At 38.9% G+C, this 22,283-nt stretch overlaps 1 protein-coding gene across 1 annotated transcript in view; it reads left to right on the top strand.

The window, feature by feature from the left end:
• Positions 1 to 10,114: 10,114 nt before the first annotated feature.
• The window catches only part of DLG2 (discs large homolog 2), a 1,585,094-nt gene continuing 1,572,925 nt past the window's right edge, over positions 10,115 to 22,283 (top strand). Inside the window, exon 1 of the mRNA XM_006763751.2 lies at positions 10,115 to 10,562. Within this exon, the coding sequence (XP_006763814.1) occupies positions 10,533 to 10,562 (30 nt within the window). The 5' untranslated portion in view covers positions 10,115 to 10,532. The remainder of the gene's footprint in view (positions 10,563 to 22,283) is intronic.

Genomic DNA, 22,283 nt, shown 5'->3' with positions numbered 1-22,283 from the left:
CATTGTTACAAATTGAACATAATTAAAGCATAGTGATTAATCACAAAACAATATATAATTTTATATGTGTTTTCTGATGGTCTTAGGGACCCCTGTGAAAGGGTCATTTGACCCCCAAAGTGGTCGCGATCCACAGGTTGAGAACCACTGCTCTAGGGACTTGTTAGAAAAGTAAATTTCTGGGCTTCACCCCAGACCAACTAAGTCAGACAAGCTGGGGGTGACTTCTACACATCTGTGTTGAATTAAGCCTTCCAAGTGATTCTCAAGTATGCTAAAATTTGAGAATAGCTGTCATGTGTAGTAAACCCCCTGGATTTCTCTGGGGAGTTCACTTAACATCTTTCTTGTCACATACTTTAAACAAGTCAATTTAGGGAAGACCCAGAAAGTGATTTGAGGATTTATAAGTTAATTAATACAGAAGAAAGATGGGAGATGTCTTTAAAAAATTGATCATAGAAATCAGAATCAGACATTAGTCTCAGTTGCATTCCTTATCTGTGTCCAGCAGGGAAATGTTCCCACTTTAAAAAAAAATGCTTTCCACCTTATTTCAACAAGTTTGGAAATGCTTTTCCCATTATTGAGACTTAGACAACTGATTTCTGTTTCTTATAAGGCAGTGTTTCCAATTGTATACTTCATCCTGCTCTGGTAAGTCCAATTAGAAGCCAGAGAACTTGGGTTACTGTTTTCTGCTCTTATGATCTGGGTGTTCTTGGACAAATCACCAGGCTTATCTATGCCTCAGTTTCCTAATAAAATGAAGAGCTTTGATGAGATAATTTATGGGTACTTTTAATTATAATACATTTATCACAATTTGATAGAATAAGGAAATTAGTTATTTTAGAGGATCTCAATATTGCCTGTATTTTTTTTTCAGACTAAAATGTATCTGTTAATATACTCAAACACCTTCATCTTCTGATTAAGAATAATTTTGCAGCTCAGCTCTATTTCTCTATTTAATCTCCTTACTGGTATTTTTTAAAAAACAAAACCTCCCTTTTTTTTCTTTTCTTAGTGCCACTTAGCTATTGGAAAGGAAGTGTTGATGTTTCTTTGTTTTAGGGAATTTGAGTAGAAGAAGGATTTCTTTGCCTATGTGTACAGTAGATGCTGTCCATGGTCCTTATTTTCTAAGTGATGGTTCTGAGTTTATCCTCCTGGAGAACTCATAAAATACCACAGAATCAGCCCTAGCTGGTTCTGCTCAGTGAATAGAGCAATACTTGCAGACTGAAGGATTTTGGGTTTTATTCCCAAAGGCACATGCCTGGATTGTGGGCTTGATCCTCAGTAGGGGGTATGCAGGAGGCAGCTGATCAATGATTCTCTCTCATCATTGATGTTTCTATCTCTCTCTTTCTCCACCTCCTTACCTCTAAGAAATCAATAAAAATATATTTAAAAAATAAAAAAAAATAAATACCACAGATCATTTTAATGGCAATAAGGGCATTAATTCTCTGTTTTGAATCTCTTCTACTGCTGCCCTGCTAAAGGGGAATCTGTCATCTGCTGGAAAGCTTCTAGTTACAGGATATTTACCACCTTATCACCTCCCAAGATAGTTCGTTCTGTCAGGGCAAGTTATTCTTTTTATTCGTTCTTTATACTCATAATGATCAAGCTATTTTAGCATGGAGTGTATTTTCTATTTTTCAATGTCAGTGAAGGTGAAGTGGCAAACTTTCAAGTTTCTGGAATTAATGGGGAAGTAAGCTCTTCTTTTTAATGGAATACTGTTGTTAACTCTGGCTAATTCTCTTTACTAATTTTAACCATAGAATGTAATTTCTCCTCATTTCCAGGTTGATGAAGATATTGTACTTTGTCTTTAGGCCTATTGTAGTGCCTCAAGGTCAGTGTTCTAGCTATTAAAGATAAATGACTGGACTTTTGTATTAAGACTGCAGAGAATCAGGTTTCTGTGCTACCAATTCTGACATATCCAGAAAACTATTTTTAATTAGTAAATTTAAATATTAATTAATTTAATAGCTACCTCTAAAGTGGCACAGATACTACAGAAATGAGACTCTAGTCATTTGATATATCTCTATTTAGGAGCCTGGTTTTTACATATGTTTGAAAGCAGCTAAGTGTAATTTGTTCAGATATGAAGCACTTAGAACCAAACATTTGGGGTTTATGGTATTTACTACCTGGATCAGGCGTTCAGTGATTTTGAAATTGTATCACGTCACCATGATAACAAAGATGGGATGGGACTTAGATGATCGAGGTTCACATCCTGATTCATCCACCCAGTCTATGGAGTGCCCGCCATGTCCTGGTTTACTAACTCAGTAGCTGTATAAGTTTGAGCAAGTCAACTATCCTGAGCCTCAGTTTTATCACCTCTGAAATCATACTTCACTCGCTATGAATACCTGAATCTGCCTAATCCCATCCTATTCACTAAGAAGTTAATGCTGAATCTGAAAACTATTTTTCATCTTATATATTTGTAAATGCTATGGTTTGTAAAAATCAGATCTTTAGAATCAAAGCTATATTAAAAGTGAGACTGAAAATTTCATGTTGGATTCCTCATCCCATCCCTATTTTAAAAAAAGAAATTTGTTGTGATGCATCTTACTAATTAATTCAAAAAAGTATATAGCATCTGCTGTGTGCTGGGCATTATTCTAAACACTGGTGAGGCAGCCATGGACAAAACAGATGAGTTTTTTGCTCTTAAGAATAAATTTCACATAGAGGATACAGTAAGATGTGAGTAGAGACGATAATTTCAGATTGTGAAGTAAACAGGACTATGTAATGGAGAGTGATGGGAATCTAATTTCATTAAGGAGGTCAATTGGGAAAGGTCTTAATGAAGCGGTAACATCTAAGCAGAGACCTGAATGATAAGAAGGAGCCAGCTGTGTAAAGATCCAGGGGACGAGAGTCTCTGGGAGAGGGAACAACAAATTCAAGGCCCCGATGAAGAATGAAGAGAGTTTATTGTATTTGAGGAACAGCTAGCAGGCCAGTGGGATGGAGTGTAAGGAGGTGGAGTTGGGGGCAGGCATTTAGCAATACCACTGAGGTTATTTATAGTAACTTGAAAGCAAAATTGTATTTAAGACCATATACCTTTTTAAATTTGAGGCCTGTGCACAACTATTTTAATTTCTGGACTCAATTAAATGCATAGCATTGTATAACAGTAGGAAAAATTGAGCCTTATGAAGAAGATATTTGATGTCCAGAAGAGTTTATATAAACTTTGATTTGTTCAGGAAACAGAATTTTTACAAAGTGTCCTCATCATTTATAGTTTATCACTTATAATTATGGAAATCTCAGAGTTTTATTTAAGATTTTGATGCTAATAACAAGGTGGGGTGTTACATGCTTCTCAAGTAGCTATGTTCTAGTTCATTCATGTAAGCAAAACTGACATGCAGTTCTGGTCTATACAATTAAAAAATATTATGAAAAAGTAGGTAAAAAGTGAACATTTACTGATTTCTGTAGCAAGTTTTGATTCACTCAGAAAGTTTTTGAATTTGATTTTTGTGTTCCTCTTACAAACATTTTACATGCCCAGAATACATAGACTCCCACCTTTCATGAAATTTTTTCAGGACCAGCCACTATCTAGATATTTTTTTTCCATCATGAAAACTCTCGGAAAAGTCAGATCTTTTCTGGTTGATCCTAATCTCTTATTTGCCTCTGGAGAATTTGGAAATGAGGACAGGCATTTTGCCATGACCTGCCTGCAGCCTATTTATTTTAGTAAGCTAGAGAGCTTTGCAGAGCCTTTTGTGGGCCTGCCTTCTTGGGTCTAGAGCAGCCGTGGGCAAACTACGGCCCGCGGGGCCGGATCCAGCCGTTTGAAATGAATAAAATAAACAAAAAAAAGAGGCCGTACCCTTTTATGTAATGATGTTTACTTTGAATTTATATTAGTTCACACAAACACTCCATCCATGCTTTTGTTCCGGCCCTCAGGTCCAGTTTAAGAACCCATTGTGGCCCTCGAGTCAAAAAGTTTGCCCACCCCTGGTAGAGTGTAAGAGACAGATGGGGATGGGAGTACACATGGGTGGATTTCTTCAGTTCTTTCCTTTGGAGGTGATCTTTCTAATGTGGGCCCATTCCTTCTGGATTGCTATGAGCTATGAGGCCTCAATGTAGGAGCCTAGAGAAGTGTCCGTCTTTATAGGCGGATCCCAAGTATTTAGTCCGCATGGAGTCCATGTTACCTTTCCCTGGAAAGGGCCTTTTGAATCTCTTTGCCACAGCCTTGGCTGGGACCCAGGAAGGCAGAAACTGCTTCACGATTTGAGGTAAAAGATGGAAAGCGCACGGACTTTGCACCATGGCTTGGCGTCACCTAGGTGCTGTGTCATCTAGGGCCAATCCTATAATCTCAGGGAGCTTGTTTCCCCATCTATAAAATGGGCCTTATATCTCCTTTCTGAAGGGTGTTGTGACCAGCAGAGATAATGTTTCAAGTATCTACCACAGGACTTCAGAAAATAGTCACTTAATAAGTGAATGTTTTTATTAATAAAAGTGCATATATTTATTACTGTTTTTCTATCACCAGGGCAAACACCTAGTTCAGCAGCAAGCACTTCAGCTGGAAAATGCTTTTCTTTTTTTTTTTTTAAATATATTTTATTGATTTTTTACAGAGAGGAAGGGAGAGAGATAGAGAGTTAGAAACATCAATGAGAGAGAAACATCGATCAGCTGCCTCCTGCACATCTCCTACTGGGGATGTGCCCGCAACCCAGGTACATGCCCTTGACCGGAATCGAACCTTTCAGTCCACAAGCCGACGCTATATCCACTGAGCCAAACCGGTTTTGGCTGGAAAATGCTTTTCTATTACAGATCAGATTGTTCCAAACTCACCTGCTCCCATTAGACTGGGTTCGTCAATCATAATATTTGTTGCAAATATCTTCAGCCACATGCACCAATCTATTTCTTTCTTAAAAATATATAACATAGTATATTCTTTCTTAAGTATATATTTAAATATATACTTTACTAGTGGCCTGGTGCATGAAATTCGTGCATGGACGAGGGTGGGGTGTCTATCAGCCCAGCCTGCACCCTCTCTAATCTGGGATCCCTCTCGCAATCCAGGATCGCTGGCTCCTAACTACTCACCTGCCTGCCTACCTGATCGCCCCTAACCATTCTGCCTGCCGCCTGCTCGCCCCCTACTGCCCTCCCATGCCGGCCTGATCACCTTCCCCCCCCCCGCTAGTCTGATCACCCCCAACTACCCTGCCCTCCTGGCCTGATAGCACCTAACTGCCTCTGCCCTGGCCCCACCACCATGGCTTTGTCCGGAAGGTCTCCTGGTCTAATTAGCATATTGCCTGTTTATTAGTATAGATATATACATATAAAATATATAATAGTTACCATATGCATACATAGTTCTCATAGGGACAAAAGATGTGTATCACAGGTGTTTTTTAATCTCCTATCAAGAAAAATAAATGATATAACTGAAGCTCTGATCATTCTTTCATTCCAAAAACTATCAATTTTGTACCTCTTCAGTGCAGAAACTATGCTACATGCCAGAAGTGTACATTATATCTACCCTCATGGGACTTAGAATCTAGGAGAATAAGCAGAGGATCTATTTCACTCTAGAGATTCTCCACCCCGCCCCCACCATTGGAAAAAACAAAAGTAACACACTTAAATGGTTAAGGTACAGGTTTAGTACAAGTAATTTATAATAGTAATTTTCCTAATATCAAATTTCCAGTGGTAGATTTTACTACAAATCAATAGTTTCCTGGCTTCATATCATTAACCTGAAGCAGAATCAAGAAAAGGAGTGTGCAGGGTATGGCTTTCTCTCTTGCCAAACACTTCTTGTAAAATCACAGGCTCAATTGAGCTCTGTGTCCATAAAAAAATGCTTCAAGCCAATGCTTTGTTACTTTTAAAAATAAAAGAATACTTCCCTTGAGGTGAAAGAGTGGATTATCTTTTTGATCTTTATATCTGAGGAAAATTGGTAGAAGGCAAGGTAGACACAAAGCAGAAAGCTGCATCCTATGGGGAACTATACTTTAAAATGTTAACTGCTTACTTTTATCTAAATGCTAAATGTCTGGTGCACAAAATCCATGCACTGGAGTGGGGGTGGGGGGTGGGGGGCAGGTGTTCCTCAGCCCAGCCTGTGTCTTCTTGCAGTCCAGGACCCCTTTGGGGGTCGGGCCTAAGCCAGCAGGTGGACATCCCCCTCACAGTCCTGGGGCTCTTGCAGTCCGGGACCCCTTGCTCCTTACTGCCCGCCTGCAGTGGAGGCTTGTGAGGCTCCCATCACAGCCGCTGAGCTCACCAGCCATGAGCCTGACTTCTGGCCTAGCGGCGCTCCCCCTATGGGAGTTCACTGACTACCAGGGGGCAGCTCCTGTGCTGAGCATCTGCCCCCTGGTGGTCAGTGCACATCATAGTGACTAGTCATTCCGCCATTCGGTTGATTTGCATATTAGTGTTTTATTACATAGGATACCAAGATTATCCAAATGCATCATGTGGGTAAATACAACCCAATGATTATAGGACACATGGTTTCTACACACTTCCACAGCACCTTTGTACTCACTTAATGTCATATGAATGTTCTTTTTTTTTTCTCCAGTCAGTAGGGATTGCATGTTCAGTTTGTGAAATGCCTGCTCTAAAGTGCTTTGATTTAGTGAAAGCCCTTTGGATATGTTCATTCATGTAAGCTTTTGGCAGAAAGATGAAACATACTGATTCACTTATTTGTCAAATATAACAGAATGCATGGATTTCTTCTTCCTCACAACTTCTAGCTAATTCCTATGGGTCCTTCTTAGCTCAAGGTTTTTCTCTAGAATGCCTCCTGACTACTACATTCTGGCTTAACTGCCTCTACTTTGTGTCTTAAACACCCCAAGTGTTTGCTGTACTGTGGTATAGTTGTTGAATCCTTTGTGGGCAGGGATTCTGCTAGAGTGGGCTCACTCTTGTGTCCTCATATAAGTATATTCTCAAGATTATTTATTGAATGAATGAAACACTAGAGGAGGCACTGGAAATACAGGGTCAAAACTGACTAAGGAGCTTACAGTCTAGTAGGTAATACAGACGTTAATTAAAAAAAATCACATAGTGAGCTCTGAATAAACATGTGGTGTATGAATGACTTAGGGCAGTGGTTCTCCACCTTCCTAATGCTGCCACCCTTTAATACAGTTCCTCATGTTGTAGTGACCCCCAACCATAAAATTATTTTCATTGCTACTTCAGAACTGTAATTTTGCTACTGTTATGAATCGTAATGTAAATATCTGATATGCAGGATGTATTTTCATTGTTACAAATTGAACATAATTCAAGCATAGTGATTCATCACAAAAACAATATGTAATTTTATATGTGTTTTCCGATGGTCTCAGGCGACCCCTGTGAAAGGGTCGTTCGACCCCCAAAGGGGTCGCGACCCACAGGTTGAGAACCACTGACTTAGGGCGTGTATATGGAATGCCAGGAGTTACACTAGATGAGTTGCCTTTCGTTTCTGCAGGTCTTTATAGTTTACAAAGTGCTTTCATCTGTGATCAGCCAGGTTCAGAAGACTAATCAGGCTCCCTCTGCCAGTTTGCTCATATTTTAGCTTTCTCCACACTAGGATATAGGGACCTAGTTCCCAAAGGTATTTTTCTGTCAAGGACACCTTCTAAAATATCCATTTACTCTGCTACCCAATTTACTGCCTCTTTCTTTCTAATCTCTGACTGTCTCTATTCTGATAATGACTAACCAAGCCCTGGACTTGCAATAACTTATCTCTCCTTGGGAAGTCATTTAAACTTTCAAGCTGGTGAGAAAATTACAAGTGCTTTGTCAACTATGTGCTATAGGAACATAAAGCCTAATTAGTTTGAAGATGAATGCGACAATCAGCATCAATTTTATATCCGTTGCTTTGGTTGTGTCCAAAATATAATCTGATACCTGGCAATGCTCAAGGACATGATTTATCCCTGCTCTGAGACAGGCTTAGGAAACGTTATGTTAAATTATTGTGATATATAATAAATAAAGAAGTGAATAGGCAAAATGATGCTTTTTTGACCTTTTCATAATAGTACTGAACCATAAGACAGCTGCCTAATTGAATGGACCAGAGCATGGGTTTTATTGGTGTTGCTTAACTTGAAAATTACCTGAATTTTATTACTCCAACAAGATAACAGTAAAGAGGAAATTATTTTTCATCTATAAATAAATTTGGAACTACTTTTTTTTTTTTTTTTGCTTTGGACACATTTGATTTGCTGTGAACTTTTTTATTTTTTATATCTTTACAAACAGCTCTTATGGTAAAATAATGCCATGTCAGTTTCTGAGACACTCATCTATTTAGCAATCAGGAAGATATTGAGGTTAGAACCTAGATAATTCATGAAAAGTAGAGGAGTTTTACATGTCTATCCTCTTTTAAAAAGTTGTTCATTGTGCAAAATACTTTGCGGGGGTCGGGGGGGGAAAGGGTTCTACTGGAACCCTTTTTTTAAAAAAATATATTTTATTGATTTTTCACAGAGAGGAAAGGAGAGGCATAGGGAGTTAGAAACATCGATCAGCTGCCTCCTGCACACCTCCTACTGGGGATGTGCCCACAACCAAGGTACATGCCCTTGGCCAAAATTGAACCTGGGACCTTTGAGTCCGCAGGCCGACACTTTATCCGCTGAGCCAAACCAGTTAGGGCTCTACTGGAATCTTAAAGCGCTAACACAATGTATGGGTCCCTGAACATTTCTTCTTTAGAAGAAAGTTATTTATTTTTATTAAAGAGAGAAAAACACCCATTCATTCTTCCAGTTATTTATACATCATTGGTTGATTCTTGTACATGCCCTGTTGGGAGATGGAATCCACATGTGGGTGAATTGGGACGATGCTCTAACCAACTGAGCTACCTGGCCAGGGTGGGCATTTCTTCTGTTTTCTTTCTAGTGAAAAGGCCGCATTGATTTTCCATTTTTATTGGAAGAGAGAAAAACACCCATTCATTCTTCCAGTTATTTATACATCATTGGTTGATTCTTGTACATGCCCTGTTGGGAGATGGAATCCACATGTGGGTGAATTGGGACGATGCTCTAACCAACTGAGCTACCTGGCCAGGGTGGGCATTTCTTCTGTTTTCTTTCTAGTGAAAAGGCCGCATTGATTTTCCATTTTTATTGGTCAGGCAGGGCTTTTCATCATGTTGTTCACTTTAGCTCTCTCATCCTTCCTTCTGTCTGCACCCCTGTTTCTTTCTATGTATCTGTTTTAGTCTGTCTCTGCCTATGCGTCTAAGACAATGAAAAACAAGTGTATTATTACCCACAGTGATGCTTGTCAAGCCCCTCAAAGGCAGTTTATGTGGCAGTTTCCCTGGAAGAAAGGGAGGGTTTGGAGGGAAGGGGGACAGTCAGTCATTTGCCTGGCAAAATGCTGCAGAGGGAGCACAGCGCTCTGCCCACGTAAGAAGTGCCTGCAGGCAGCCAGCGAGGAGAGAAAAGTTTGGGAAAGAACTCAGCTTTCTGTCTCTCTGAATGTGGAACTTTTGTAAACACTCTGGGCTCTCCTCCTACCTTAAATTTTTAATAAACCGTTTTGTCCGGATATTCAGGTTGTGTGTGTATTTGCCTGCGTCATCAACCACACAACTAGGTACACAGAGAAAAGAAGAAAGCTCATGTTTTCTAAGTACAAGCTCCAAATCCGCAGTTTTGTGTTTTTCTTTTCTTTTAAATAAAAGTCCCCTGGCCCGATTTCCCTTTCTCCAGCTGTTAGTCATTTGTAAGAAGCTGCCCTTGTAATTGCAAGCGAGTTGAGACGCGATGTATGCAGCACCCCGTGCACCTTAGCGTTTCTTTCAGTCCTATCTCTCCATTCATTGAGACTCCCTGGAATCATGCTCATAACAAATAGCTTTTTATTACCCAAAGCCGCTATTCTGGCAGCAGAACGACAGCCCTTTGATCGATGGGCCGGGCAGTTTTTGTGTGTGGTGCTTATTCAGAGTTGTTAGTCAGGAAGAGGAAGGCAGCCAAAGGGGGGACTCCGGCACGGGAGATCTCATGTGTGTACCGAAGCAGCAGATCCGAATTCAGAAACAAGAACGAGAGCTGAAATGTGATTCTCTGTTGCTCCGTGTAACACTCACCGCCGCGCTCAAGCGGTGCGAGGCACTCGCGGGAGGCTGGTACTGATCACGGAATTCGCTAAAAGACATGCAGCCGCGGAGCCCCGCGAGCCACCTGGAAGTTTTGCCGGAGCTGATTGCTAGGGGCTTTTCCGGTGCCTAGGAGAACCCGGCTTGCCTTGAGCTGTATGGAGGAGGGCTCGACCTTCCCGTGAGGGGCCCCCCTTGGAAGAGCCGTCAGTGCTGAATCCAGGCTCTGCTTCTCTGTGTGCCATTGACCACACGGCTTTTCTCACCTTGGCTGATTTGCTGGTGTGATTTCCATGCACTGAGCCCTGTGTAGGGATCCAGGATGGATTGCCTGTGCATTGTCACCACAAAGGTAGGCTAGGAAACAGGGCTGCTGGTGTGTGTGCAGCGTTTTCCTGTGATTATTCTGGTCCTGTCATTAAGCAGGTCTGGTAGGTGCTGCCAGTTCCTGGGATGAAAGGATGAGTGTAATTTACTTTGCCGGGGAATTTGTTCCCCAGGAGGGTCTGAGGGTCCTGTCTTTATTTGATTTCAACTTCTTAAAGTGATATTGTGTATTTTGTGCAGATGGAAGGAGAATTTGCCTGGGGTTTTTTATGGCAGGATTTGCTTTTGCATCTGTTTACAGCTCAAAATTAACATATCTATAGTAGTAGTGTAGCTTACACATCATTTTAACATAACATACCAGGGTAGTCTTTTTGAGTGTGATAATTAGCTTTTCATTTAAAAACCATATCTTCTGTGCTTGAAGAAGCCAATCAGCTTTACGGTGGCTTGACATATTGTTTCTGATTGGAGAATTATGATATTCTGCATTTTAGTAAATTTTTTTAAAGGAAAAAATCTTTAGGTTTTTTTTTAAACAAACAATATTTAGTGTTGAACTGATTCTCTCTATTTTGATTAGGAACACATTATTTGCATTATCAGAAATAGAAGTAAAACTAGGAATGGAATAAAATCAGTAGGTAATACTTTTGTGGTTTGCTGAAAATAGCTAAACACTTCAAAAACATTTTATTTTTTGGTGTCAGTTCTAAATGTATTTAAATTTTATAAACACTGGTTATTACTATTGTTTTTAGAAAAAAACTAATTAAAACACACTTATTCATTAGCTTCCTTTTCATTTTGCATGTAAGCATACCATGAGTTCATTTGAGCTATGTCTTTGCGGATCTCACATTGATTGGACACCCATTAAACATTGACAAAAATCAATAGCTTAGTGAATGAGACTCATTAAGTGTAGAATTCCCACTGTGCTCTCTTTTCACTACTAAAAAAAAAAAAAAAGATTATTTGATTTTGAAGCCACAGACCAAGTTCCCCATAGAATGGCCTTAAATATTTTTACTTTAACAAATTATTTTTCAGAGAATCTTAATGGACATCTTCCCATAGGGCCTAGCATAACATGGCAGCTGCAATTAATGTTAATTGATTTGAAACCTAAAAACTTCTATTTGGGTTAGTTGACCAGTCTTCAAAGTTAGGTGAATACCTTATTTTACTTCTAAAACTTATGAAATGTCTCATTCAGTTTTTCCAGTTAAATCAGTAAAAATGAACTAAGGGGAAAAAAAGCAAAATGGGAAATAGGATATTCTTATGTAATCTAGGAAAGGAAATTCTCTTAAACATGCTTTATTCTTCCTGAGGTGTTACACTTGGTGTTACTTTTCTTGAGAGAATGCTATAAAATCTGACCTATATGTGTTTCATAATCATTTATTCCGAAATCATGATAATTGCAGATACCGTGAAACATAATTAGTACTTTAAAAATAAGTTATAAGACGCTATTAAGCAGAACTGTAAACTTGAAGTCTGTTGCATTGAACAAGTTAAAACAACACTGAAATCTAAGTTCCCTCAATTTGGAAAACATGATCTAATTTTTAAAATGTCACGTGCTTTATATCAACTTACCAAAATAAAAATGATCACAGATACAAAAGGAAGACATATCCTTCTTTAAATTCTGTAACAGAGATAAATGTCATTATTTCCAATATTTTGATTTTTCATATAAATTATACAATTTAACGGGACAAACAAATATATGAGATGTCATGAGTTTTCTGACATAATTATGCTCATGAATATTTCTAGGGTGGCATATACATCCTCCTTCTAGAACAAACATACTTACAACAAAGTTATATTCCAATGTTGAAATGGGAAATAATGCATGATCGATTTAAAAGCTGCATGTAGGTGAGGAGCCCTCCTGGAGAACTTCAGAATGCAATCCTGTCCACCTCATACAGCACCATTGATGATCTTGGCCCAAGTGCACTTGGGGTGCCCTTGCTCCACTTTTCTGGGACTCTGACCATAAACTTGCCAACAATGTGCACATTTTAATCCTATCTCAGTTTAATATCCATTTCTTTCCCCTTCAGCAATGAGTCCACCTTCTAGCAGTTTCAGCTGAGACACTTTCTTCGTCTTGCTTTATGTGAGACCAACGGTTAACTACCCTGATCTGTCCTAGGTGTCACCTTGTCCGTGGCACATCTCAATATCACAGTTGACCACCACCCTGTCAAAGTTTGCAGTGGCAGGGGACGCAAATACTGTAACTACTTTCACGGGTCTCTTCATTCCTTCCTGCCTTGTCATGAAAGGCATCTGCTGTTCCCTTGGATCCTCCCGTGAACTCTTGTACCTGCTCATTCTCCCACCCTCTTCTATTACATACACTGTGGAAATAAATTTCTCTTCATGCTTTTCCTACACATGCAGAGACATAGAAACATGGAGCAGACTGAGGAAGCTCAGAGGGAAGGCGGGGCAGGGTGGGTGGATGGGGAGATATCAACCAAAGAACTTGTATGCATATATGCATAACCCATAGACACAGGAAATAGTGTAGTGAAGACCTGGGTCGGGGAAGGGGGGAATTGAAGGGGTCGATGAGGGAAAAAAAATGAGGCCACCTGTAATACTTTCAACAATAAAGATAATTTAAAAAATAAAAAGAAAAGAAAAAAAATGAAAGCTAGAAGATTAGTGAGAGATTATAACAAATCGAGAGAAAGCACTGACTAATGGCTATATAAAAGCACCTATTAGACATAATGAAGTGTTTTGATTGTTAGTTTTTCTTCATATTAAAGGAAGGAAATGATTGTGGCACATTTCATGAGATTCTAACCCCCTCTCCCACCCTGATGAAATATTTCTACTCTAGGTATCACCCATAAGACTCAGATTGCTTAAGGTCCTAAGGCAGTGGTTCTCAACCTTCCTAATGCCTCGACCCTTTAATACAGTTCCTCATGTTGTGGTGACCCCCAACCATAAAATTATTTTCGTTGCTACTTCATAACTGTAATTTTGCTACTGTTATGAATCGTCATGTAAATATCTGATATGCAGGATGTATTTTCATTGTTACAGATTAAACATAATTAAAGCATAGTGATTAATCACAAAAACAATATGCGATTATATATTCAATATGTGTTTTCCGATGGTCTTAGGCGACCCCTGTGAAAGGGTCGTTCGACCCCCAAAGGGGTCGCGACCCACAGGTTGAGAATCGCTGTCTTAAGGTCTTTAGTCTGGCTGGACTGATTTGAAGAACCCCTCAGATGTGGGGTAAGGGTTTTTAGGCTAGAAAATCATCAGAGCCACCAAATGCCTAGAGTTTCTGCCACATGGGTCTCAAGGTCTTTCCAAATGTTAAGACAGTTCTCTTACATCAGAAGACTAAGTCATCTCTTTTATCAAACGTTTCTGTCCATTTTCAATTTCAATTCTTTTGTCTCAGATATCACTACTGAGAAAGACAAGTAACATGACTTATTGTGAAGAGCAGAACTCTAGAACAGCGATTTTCAACCTCTTTTCTCTCATGACACGCACAAACTAATTACTAAAATTACTATATTTTTTGCCAATCTGACAAAACATAGGTATAATTTTGATTGGTTTACAAAAATATAACAATAGTAATTACCCTTTTTACCCAATGGTGGCTTTTAAAAAAATCGGGTGCCCATACTTGTAAGGATTTCTGGTACCAAGGATTAACCAATCTAATTGCGTAACCTTATTATGCGATGTGACCAATAAGATGCAACTCTATTATATGACCTATAGATTTATGGTTCAAGACAGGGCATTTACACCGGAGAGCTATTTTGTTTTGGCTGTTGTCATTATTTTATTTGACAATCTAAAAGAGGTCAGTGCCCCCGGCCAAGTAGTCAGGTGTTGCATGTTTTAAAATCCTTTCGGCATGCCACTTGAAAATTGCTGCTCTAGGGCAAGACTTGGGTTTGAGTTGATGTTCTGACACTTACTGGGTAAAGGGCTTGGATACACTATTTAACCTCCCTCAGCCTTGATTTCCTCATCTGTGAAAAGGATATGATATTACCTATGTGTAAATGATGTGGTAAAAATATAGGAAGTACCTAACACAATTCCTGACATATGGAAAGAATTCAGTATAGGATAATTTATTGAGCAACTCACAATTGATGTCTTTAATCTATCCCTCTCTTTGGGTGTGGTCACTGAGGAAAATGAGGTCATCTCAGCAATATTGATTAAATACAATTGAGTAATGTAACACCTTTTACAGAGAGGACATGTCTTAAATATGTTTCGAATCATTGAAAGATAATCATCCCAGAAATTTTGATAACTGAAATACAAAGGAAATAATGTTAGCCTATGTGAAGGCAGAGACAGTCTGTAAGATAATTGGCAATAGGACAGCAGTGCTGGACAGCAGGCAGAATATTCTGGGCTAAATTTAATCAAATGCAAGCAGTCAGTAGAAATTTCTTTGGCTGTGTGGGACTTCTTAAGTATCATGTATAATAACATATTGGATTTGATACAAGAACAGAAGAAATGTGGAACTGTGAAAAATGAAAGTAAATCTGTACTTTGTGACTTTGGGCACCAAGAGGCATGTGGACATCTGTGTCCTTGTTGGTAAAATGAGTATTTCATTGCATCTCTGAGGTTCTTCCTATTCTATTTCTAACCTAATATTATTCTAAAGTACATTATTTCTGCAAATAACATTATTCATGTGCAATAAGTATCTTAAAAAGTATTGTGTGAATTAAACATTTGTATCATTTCAGATGTCCATTAACCAGACTTAATGGACATTTAAAAGTTTAAAAAAATGATCTATGAAGACAACTAAAATATGTTGTAAGTTACTGCTATAATTTTTAAAATAAGGCATGATGATGCTATTAATTTTACTATGTTTAATAGGTTATGCATAATAAAATTCAAACAGAAAAATGAAAAGTGGATCAGATAGCATGAAATAAACTTTTATTGATGTTCTTAACACTACATCTGTTCTGTAAATAAGATCACTCTTTGCCTCCATCAATCCACCATCTTTTACCAAAATTAAAGTCTTTTAGAATTTCTAAAGGAAATAAAAATTTTTGCTGGGCATTTAAGAGAGATTTTGAAATCGAGGCTAATACATATTGTGTTATTTATTATGACAATAGTAAAAAAAATGGCATGTCTTACTTTTAGGAATGGACTTACCATAGAAATATGGTGGGCTAGGGCTAAAATTTTTATTTTCTATGGGAGCTTTATTTAGGGAACGTGAAAGAAATCACCAAGGCAACAAATGGCTTCCCTGAGAGGCCCTGTCTTCATAGACAAAGCTATTTATTCATGCAGGTGTATAGTTGCATCTGCTCTCGTGGTGGAAGCAGCACATCCATTCATTCATTTCATTCATCTAACAATTACTTATTGAATGTTTAACATGTGCCTGACATTTTGGAAGGCATGCGGATACAATAGCAATCTGTTTTTGTGGAACTTTTTTAGTCAAATGGGGGAAACAGCGAATTATAGAAATAACAGTGATGTATGATAAGGGGGTGACTACAGGGTGCTGTGGAAATGAGCACAGGGATACCTGAAGAATCTGGTGGGCTGGGTTGCAGAGAAGGCAGGGGCTTATGATCCAGGAAAGGTTTTCTGAAAAAGTAACATTTAAGCCGTTAAGCAAAATGGAGGGCACAGTGGGGGTGGGAAGAGTGTTTTAAAAGTCCCATGTGTGATAGACAGATGATAGGTAGATATATAGATAGATAGATAGATAGATAGATAGATAGATAGATAGATGATAGATAGATAGATAAGAGAGAGAGAGAAGAGAGGAGAGAGAATTGGGCGTAAGGTGTCCAAGGTGAGTAGCAAGATACAAAGGTTGCAAAGGGGCTTAGTCATCAATATCAAGAAGTTAAGACATTATCTTAAAGGAAATAGGTTTTCTCCTCCATCATTAACACTGCTTCTAAACCTCAACACCGATGCTTGACCTCTCACCCATTTTGTTTTTCTAATTTGAGCACCCTCTTCCTATTTTCTGCCGTGTGCCCCTTTGCCAATTCTTATGCCTATTCAGTAAAATACAGTGGTTTCACCTTTCTCTTGCTGAATTTTTTGTCTTTTGTAACATGGTATCTATCTCACAGGGTTTTTCTTTATTGTTGAAAGTATAACAGATGTCCCTCCTTCCCAGCCCATTGACCCCTTCCACCTCACTCCGCCCCCCTCCAGGCCTTCACCACAGTGTTGTCTAGGTCCATGAGTTATGGATATATGCGTATATGTTTGGTTAATCTCTTCCCACCACTCCTCTCCCCTTCCCTCTGAGATTTGTCAGTCTGTTCCATGCTTCCATGTCTCTGGATCTATTTTGTTTGTCAGTTTATTTTGTTTGTCAGTTTATTTTGTTCATTGAATTCCCCATATAAGTGAGATCATGCAATGCGTATCTTTCTCTAATTGGCTTATTTTGCCTAGCATGATACTCTCCAGGTCCCCCCTCCATGCTGTCTCAAAGGGTAAGAAATCCTTACTTTTTATAACTGCATAGTATTCCATTGGGTAAATGTATCATAGCTTCTTTTTATCTACTCACAGGCATTTGTTTCCAGATCTTAGCTATTGTAATTAGCTCTGTTATAAACATAGGCATGCATATATTCTTTATGATGGGTGTTTCAGAATTCTTAGCGTATATTCCTAGAAGTGGTATCACTGGGTAAAATGGAAGTTACATTTTTAATTTTTTGAGGAAAGTCCACACTGTTTTCCATAGTGGCTGCACTAGTCTGCATTCCCACTGGCAATGTACTAGGGTTCCCTTTTCTCCACATTCTCACCAGCACTTGTCATTTATTGATATGTTGATGGTAGCCATACTGGCAGGTGTGAAGTGATACTTCATTGTCATTTTAATTTGCATGTCTCTGATGACTAGTGACTTTGAGCATTTTTTCATGAGTCTTTTGGCCATTTATATGTCTTCTTTAGAGAAGTGTCTACTTAGGTCCTTTGTCCATTTTTAAGTTTTATTGTTTGTCTTTTGTTTAGTCATATGAGATTTGGTTTCAATGAGATAAGAAGTATAAAGTGCTTGTTATATCACTTTGTAGGGGTAGGTGTGTTGTGCCCAGATTTCAGGATTCCCATGAGACCACACCAGGGAGCCAGCCATGTCTGATGCAAAAGTACAAGAGTCTTTTATTCAAACCCGGGCTTGGCTCCCCTACTCTCCTTACTGACACAGCAGCAAGTGGCAGAGAGAGCCAGCCCTGTGGGGAGAGGGATTTTATAATAAGGGGAGGAGAGAGGACTGTGGGCCCTGCTGATTGGCCAGGTGCAAGTCGGTGTCTTGTTACACAGGATGTCGTCCTATCTATGGCACGCACTTCCCCTTGATTATACTTCTGGGAAGAAGCTTCTTGCTGAGTACATGGCTGCTGCCCAAAAATGGAGGATTTGGGGCAAGATGGAGGGAGGAGCCCTCGCCCTTTCAGGGTCAGACAAGAGGTTCAAGCAGAAGCAAGTATATTGAGCAGAGAGGATAAACAGGAAAAGCCACTCCATAGATAGAGTGAGGGACTCTCCTCACAAGAGAAGGAAGAGAGACCCCAACTCTCTCTAGGGATTGAGCTTATATCTGTTTGTAGTTCCTGTGGAAAATTACTGGTATGAGGAAATAGGGCATGGAAACGTTGGTGTTAAGCTTTCCTTTACAAGCTATATTTTGTGATCTGCTTTCCCATTTCACCATTATTTCATCTGAATGTTTGCAGATAAGATGTTCTTAGAGCAGATTACCCGTGATTACCGCTGCCCACAAGGCCTTTCGAGTTGCTTGTATGTGTTTTTCACCAAAGGCAATTTGGGAATGTGCATTGGACCAAGGCTCAGAAAATAAAGTTATAGACTTAGGTTTGCCATTTATTATATTAGAAATCTTAATTCAATTTACTCTCCCTAAGCCTTATTTTCTCAAATCTGAAATGGGGATAATGATACTGGTTTATTAGTACTTCCTTCACAGGATTGTTGTACAGAATCAAATTAGTTTATGTATTTGAAAAGTATAAAATACTGTACACTTGAAAGAGATGACTCTAATTATTGAAAGGAGGAAATTCTAGAGTAAACTGGGCTCCTGTATTACCAGTAGCATTACTGTATGCTGGAGAAAATGAGACTTGTATCCATATATGCGTTAGAACTAATTTTATGCGAATTACAGTGATCCAGGCAAATTGGCATGAAATGCCTGAGGTCCCTCAGAGAATCAGTTATTGGGCAGGTGGACAGCAGTTGGCATCCATCGCTGAATTTGGCTCAGAGTGGCAGCATAGCCTAGTGTTTGAAAGCACAGCCTTGGGAATCCATCAGATTCTTGAGGGAATCCTAGCTCTGCCAGTTATTAGTCCTGTTGTTCGGGCCAAATTAATCAATCTGAATCTTAGTTTCCTTATTTATAAAATAAAATAATAATGGAGCACTTTGAAGGATTGTGGTGAGGATTAAACACAATATTCATTACTTCCATAAAAACTTTCTGAGTGCATTCTAAGTGCCAGGAGTAGGCAGTGGAGATGCAACAGTGGGTAAATTAGACAAAGTCCCTGCCCTCATACAACTTATATTACAGAGTGAGGAGACTGGCCTTAATAGGCAAATAGATAATAGACATAATTTAAATAGCAATAACTGCTATAATTTAAAGAAAGCAGAGAAATGGAATACTAAAAGGCTGGATGAGTCTAAAAAGAGACAGGGGCTACTTTAGACAAGGTGGACAGAGATGTCCTCTCTGGAAAGTTCTGGGAACTTGAAAGAACAGTTTTGTGAAGATCTGGGGGAAGATCATCCCAGACAAAGGGAATGAGCTAGTACAAATGATACACATAGTGGCTGCACATCATATGCAGCATAACGGCTGGATATGTGACACAGGCACTAAATAGCAGTGGATGTTTCTGTTCCTCCTTCTCATCTTCCTTTTCCTTTATCTCTTTTTTTTTGTGGGGGGGGATTTGACACGTAAGGGTAAACTTCATAGTAGTATCATTGATCCAATTAGCCAGTTACCACTCTGGTTGCAAATTTTTATTGTGTAATCAGGATGATGTAGATGTTCTCTGTTTTGGTGAATGTTTCCCAGGTTTATGTGTACTTATAGTAAATACTAGTGAGAGAAAGAAACTAAATATTTCAACCTTTTCTTCCAGTATGCATTTAAAATTAGTCCCAGATTTGAAATCTATGAAAATAATCCTTCCCCCAAGTACCTACTATTCTGACATTTCGACCAATACATACACATTTCTTTGAATCTAAGTAATTTAGTTCTTGAACCAACCTTGCAGGGGACAACAGTTTTCATGAAAATTTGGTTTGACAGTACATGAATAAATTGTTAGAATTTAGAATTCTGAAAGTTCCAGGAAAATGTCCACCCCCTGGAGCCCTTGAGCATAAATCATTCTCCTGATCAATTCTCTGCTCATTGGATCGTATGCCACCATCTCAGTTGTTACTGTAGATAAATGGGAGTTGTTCTATCCCACTAGCAACACCACTCCCCAGTAGTTATGATTAGAAAAGTGGGAGTTGATCTTGATTGTTATGTTTCCCTAAGTCCTAATCTGTCTCAGTTCCTAATTATTATTCTTACCTTTCCCATGCTCCCACCTCTGTACATTTTCCATGCTGCTAACTGAGATGGGACCCTCCCTTTAAAAATATTCATATACATGTATATATGTATATATACACAAACGTGTATATATGCATAACTTGGATGTATGTTGCAATTATTGTTAAAACCCCTCAGGGATTCCCTGCTTTTTACTACTCCATTATTCAAAGTGTGGTCTGATAACTCATTGCAAGGGCATCCCTTCATAGCTTTTAGTAGAAATGCAGAATCTTAAGCCCCATGCTAGAACTACTGAGTCAGAACCTGCAGTTTAGCAACTCCATAGTTGACTTGTATTCCTAGTTGATTTCTCACACCACGATTTGAGAAGCACTGGCCTGTAGGATGAAATTGGCATAGTTTAACCTCATGTGCATGACCCTGTAGGTTTGGGCCCTTCTCTAACTGTCCTATATTAGATCCCAAGACCCTTCATGCCTTAGCTTGAACTATACCCAATTATATTTGCTTTCCTAAATAATCTGAATTCCATTTTCCTGTATATATATATATATATATATATATATATATATACCTGATTTTTTGGTTTTGTTTTTGTTTTATTATGCCTCTCAACTTTTCAGCTTGGCACTTATGTAATAATCTTCTTCTTAACCTTTAAGACTCAGCTCAAATGCATATTTCTCTGCAAATACCTTCACTAACACTGTCCTTCTGGATTGATTCAGCCATTCTCCATGTCCTCAGTAAAGTGTCTGTCTATGTGGTAGCTATAATCTAGTTGTATTGTTAGTTTTCACACATACCTGTCATCTAGTTGTACAATTAGTTTTTATAGGTGCCTATCTATTGCTAGAATGTGAACTTCTTAAGACAGAGAGAAGTTCTTGGTCATACTTATAGCCACCCATCTAGTATGGTGTACCATAAGTGTTCCTTGATTCTTTCACTTAACAGGTGTTTGACAGATGTTGCATTATTAATAGTTAATGAATGAGTGGATGAAATGCTTCCTTCCTGAAACTTATCCCACACACATTCACACACGTGTGTGTATAACATTCAATTTGCAATAAGTACTAGTAAAAGATATTTTTGTACTCTAATGGATATTTAATGGACAGGCAGGCATAGTGAACTTATATGTAACTAGTGGCCCAGTGCACAAAATTCTTGCACATTAAAAGGGAATTAGTTAGAGGAAATATTTTAATATTGCTGTTTGCCCTTTGCTCCATGTCCCAGGTCAGGGACACAGGCAGGCAGTGTCACGTCCCTGGCCAGGGATGCAGACAGGCAGCTTCACCTCAGCGCTGGGTGGGGATGCACGCAGGCAGCATGACCTCAGCACAGGGCAGGCCTGTGCATCTCTGCTGGGGGCAGAAGTCCCCGCCCCTGTCCCCACCCACCAGCTCCTGTGCGCCCACAGCCTGTTTACTGGTTGTGACTGGGACACGGTTAGGACCAATTAGCATATTACCTCTTTATTATACAGTTGCTGGGCTTGAAATGACTCTTGAAATGTCATTTTAGTGTAAGAGAGATGGACTAAAAGAGATAATAGCCCTCACACATACCAAGAACTATGGCAACTGGATCACATGTATGATAAACCATCTTCTGAAAATCATCATTTAAACTTCTAAAATTCTAGTATAAAAATACACATTTTATTAAGCAAAGGTTAAAGCAGTTAGATTAGGTTTTCATTTTGATGAATAAATGCCAACTCATATTCATTTAACCTCTCAGAGATTGTATGTCGTATGATACTTAACCTTGTTTGGGGAAAAATTATTAGTGTACCATAAATATATTATAAAGCTATCTTTACTATTTTATATATATATATTTATATTTTTAATCCTCACCCAAGGATATACTTTTTAATTCTTTTTTTTAAAATTAAATCTTTATTGTTCAGATTATTACATTAGTTACTCTTTTTTCCCAACATAACTCCCCTCCACCCAGTTCCCACCCCACCCTCCGCCCTCACTCCCCACCCAATGTCCTCATCCATAGGTGCATGATTTTTGTCCAGTCTCTTCTCAAATCTCCCACACCCCTCCCCCCCCA

The sequence above is a fragment of the Myotis davidii genome, unplaced genomic scaffold, assembly GCF_000327345.1.
Source record: "Myotis davidii unplaced genomic scaffold, ASM32734v1 scaffold499, whole genome shotgun sequence".
Lineage (NCBI taxonomy): Eukaryota > Metazoa > Chordata > Mammalia > Chiroptera > Vespertilionidae > Myotis > Myotis davidii.
The sequence above is the reverse complement of the archived record's forward strand: the minus strand, read 5'-3'. Positions and strand labels throughout refer to the sequence as shown.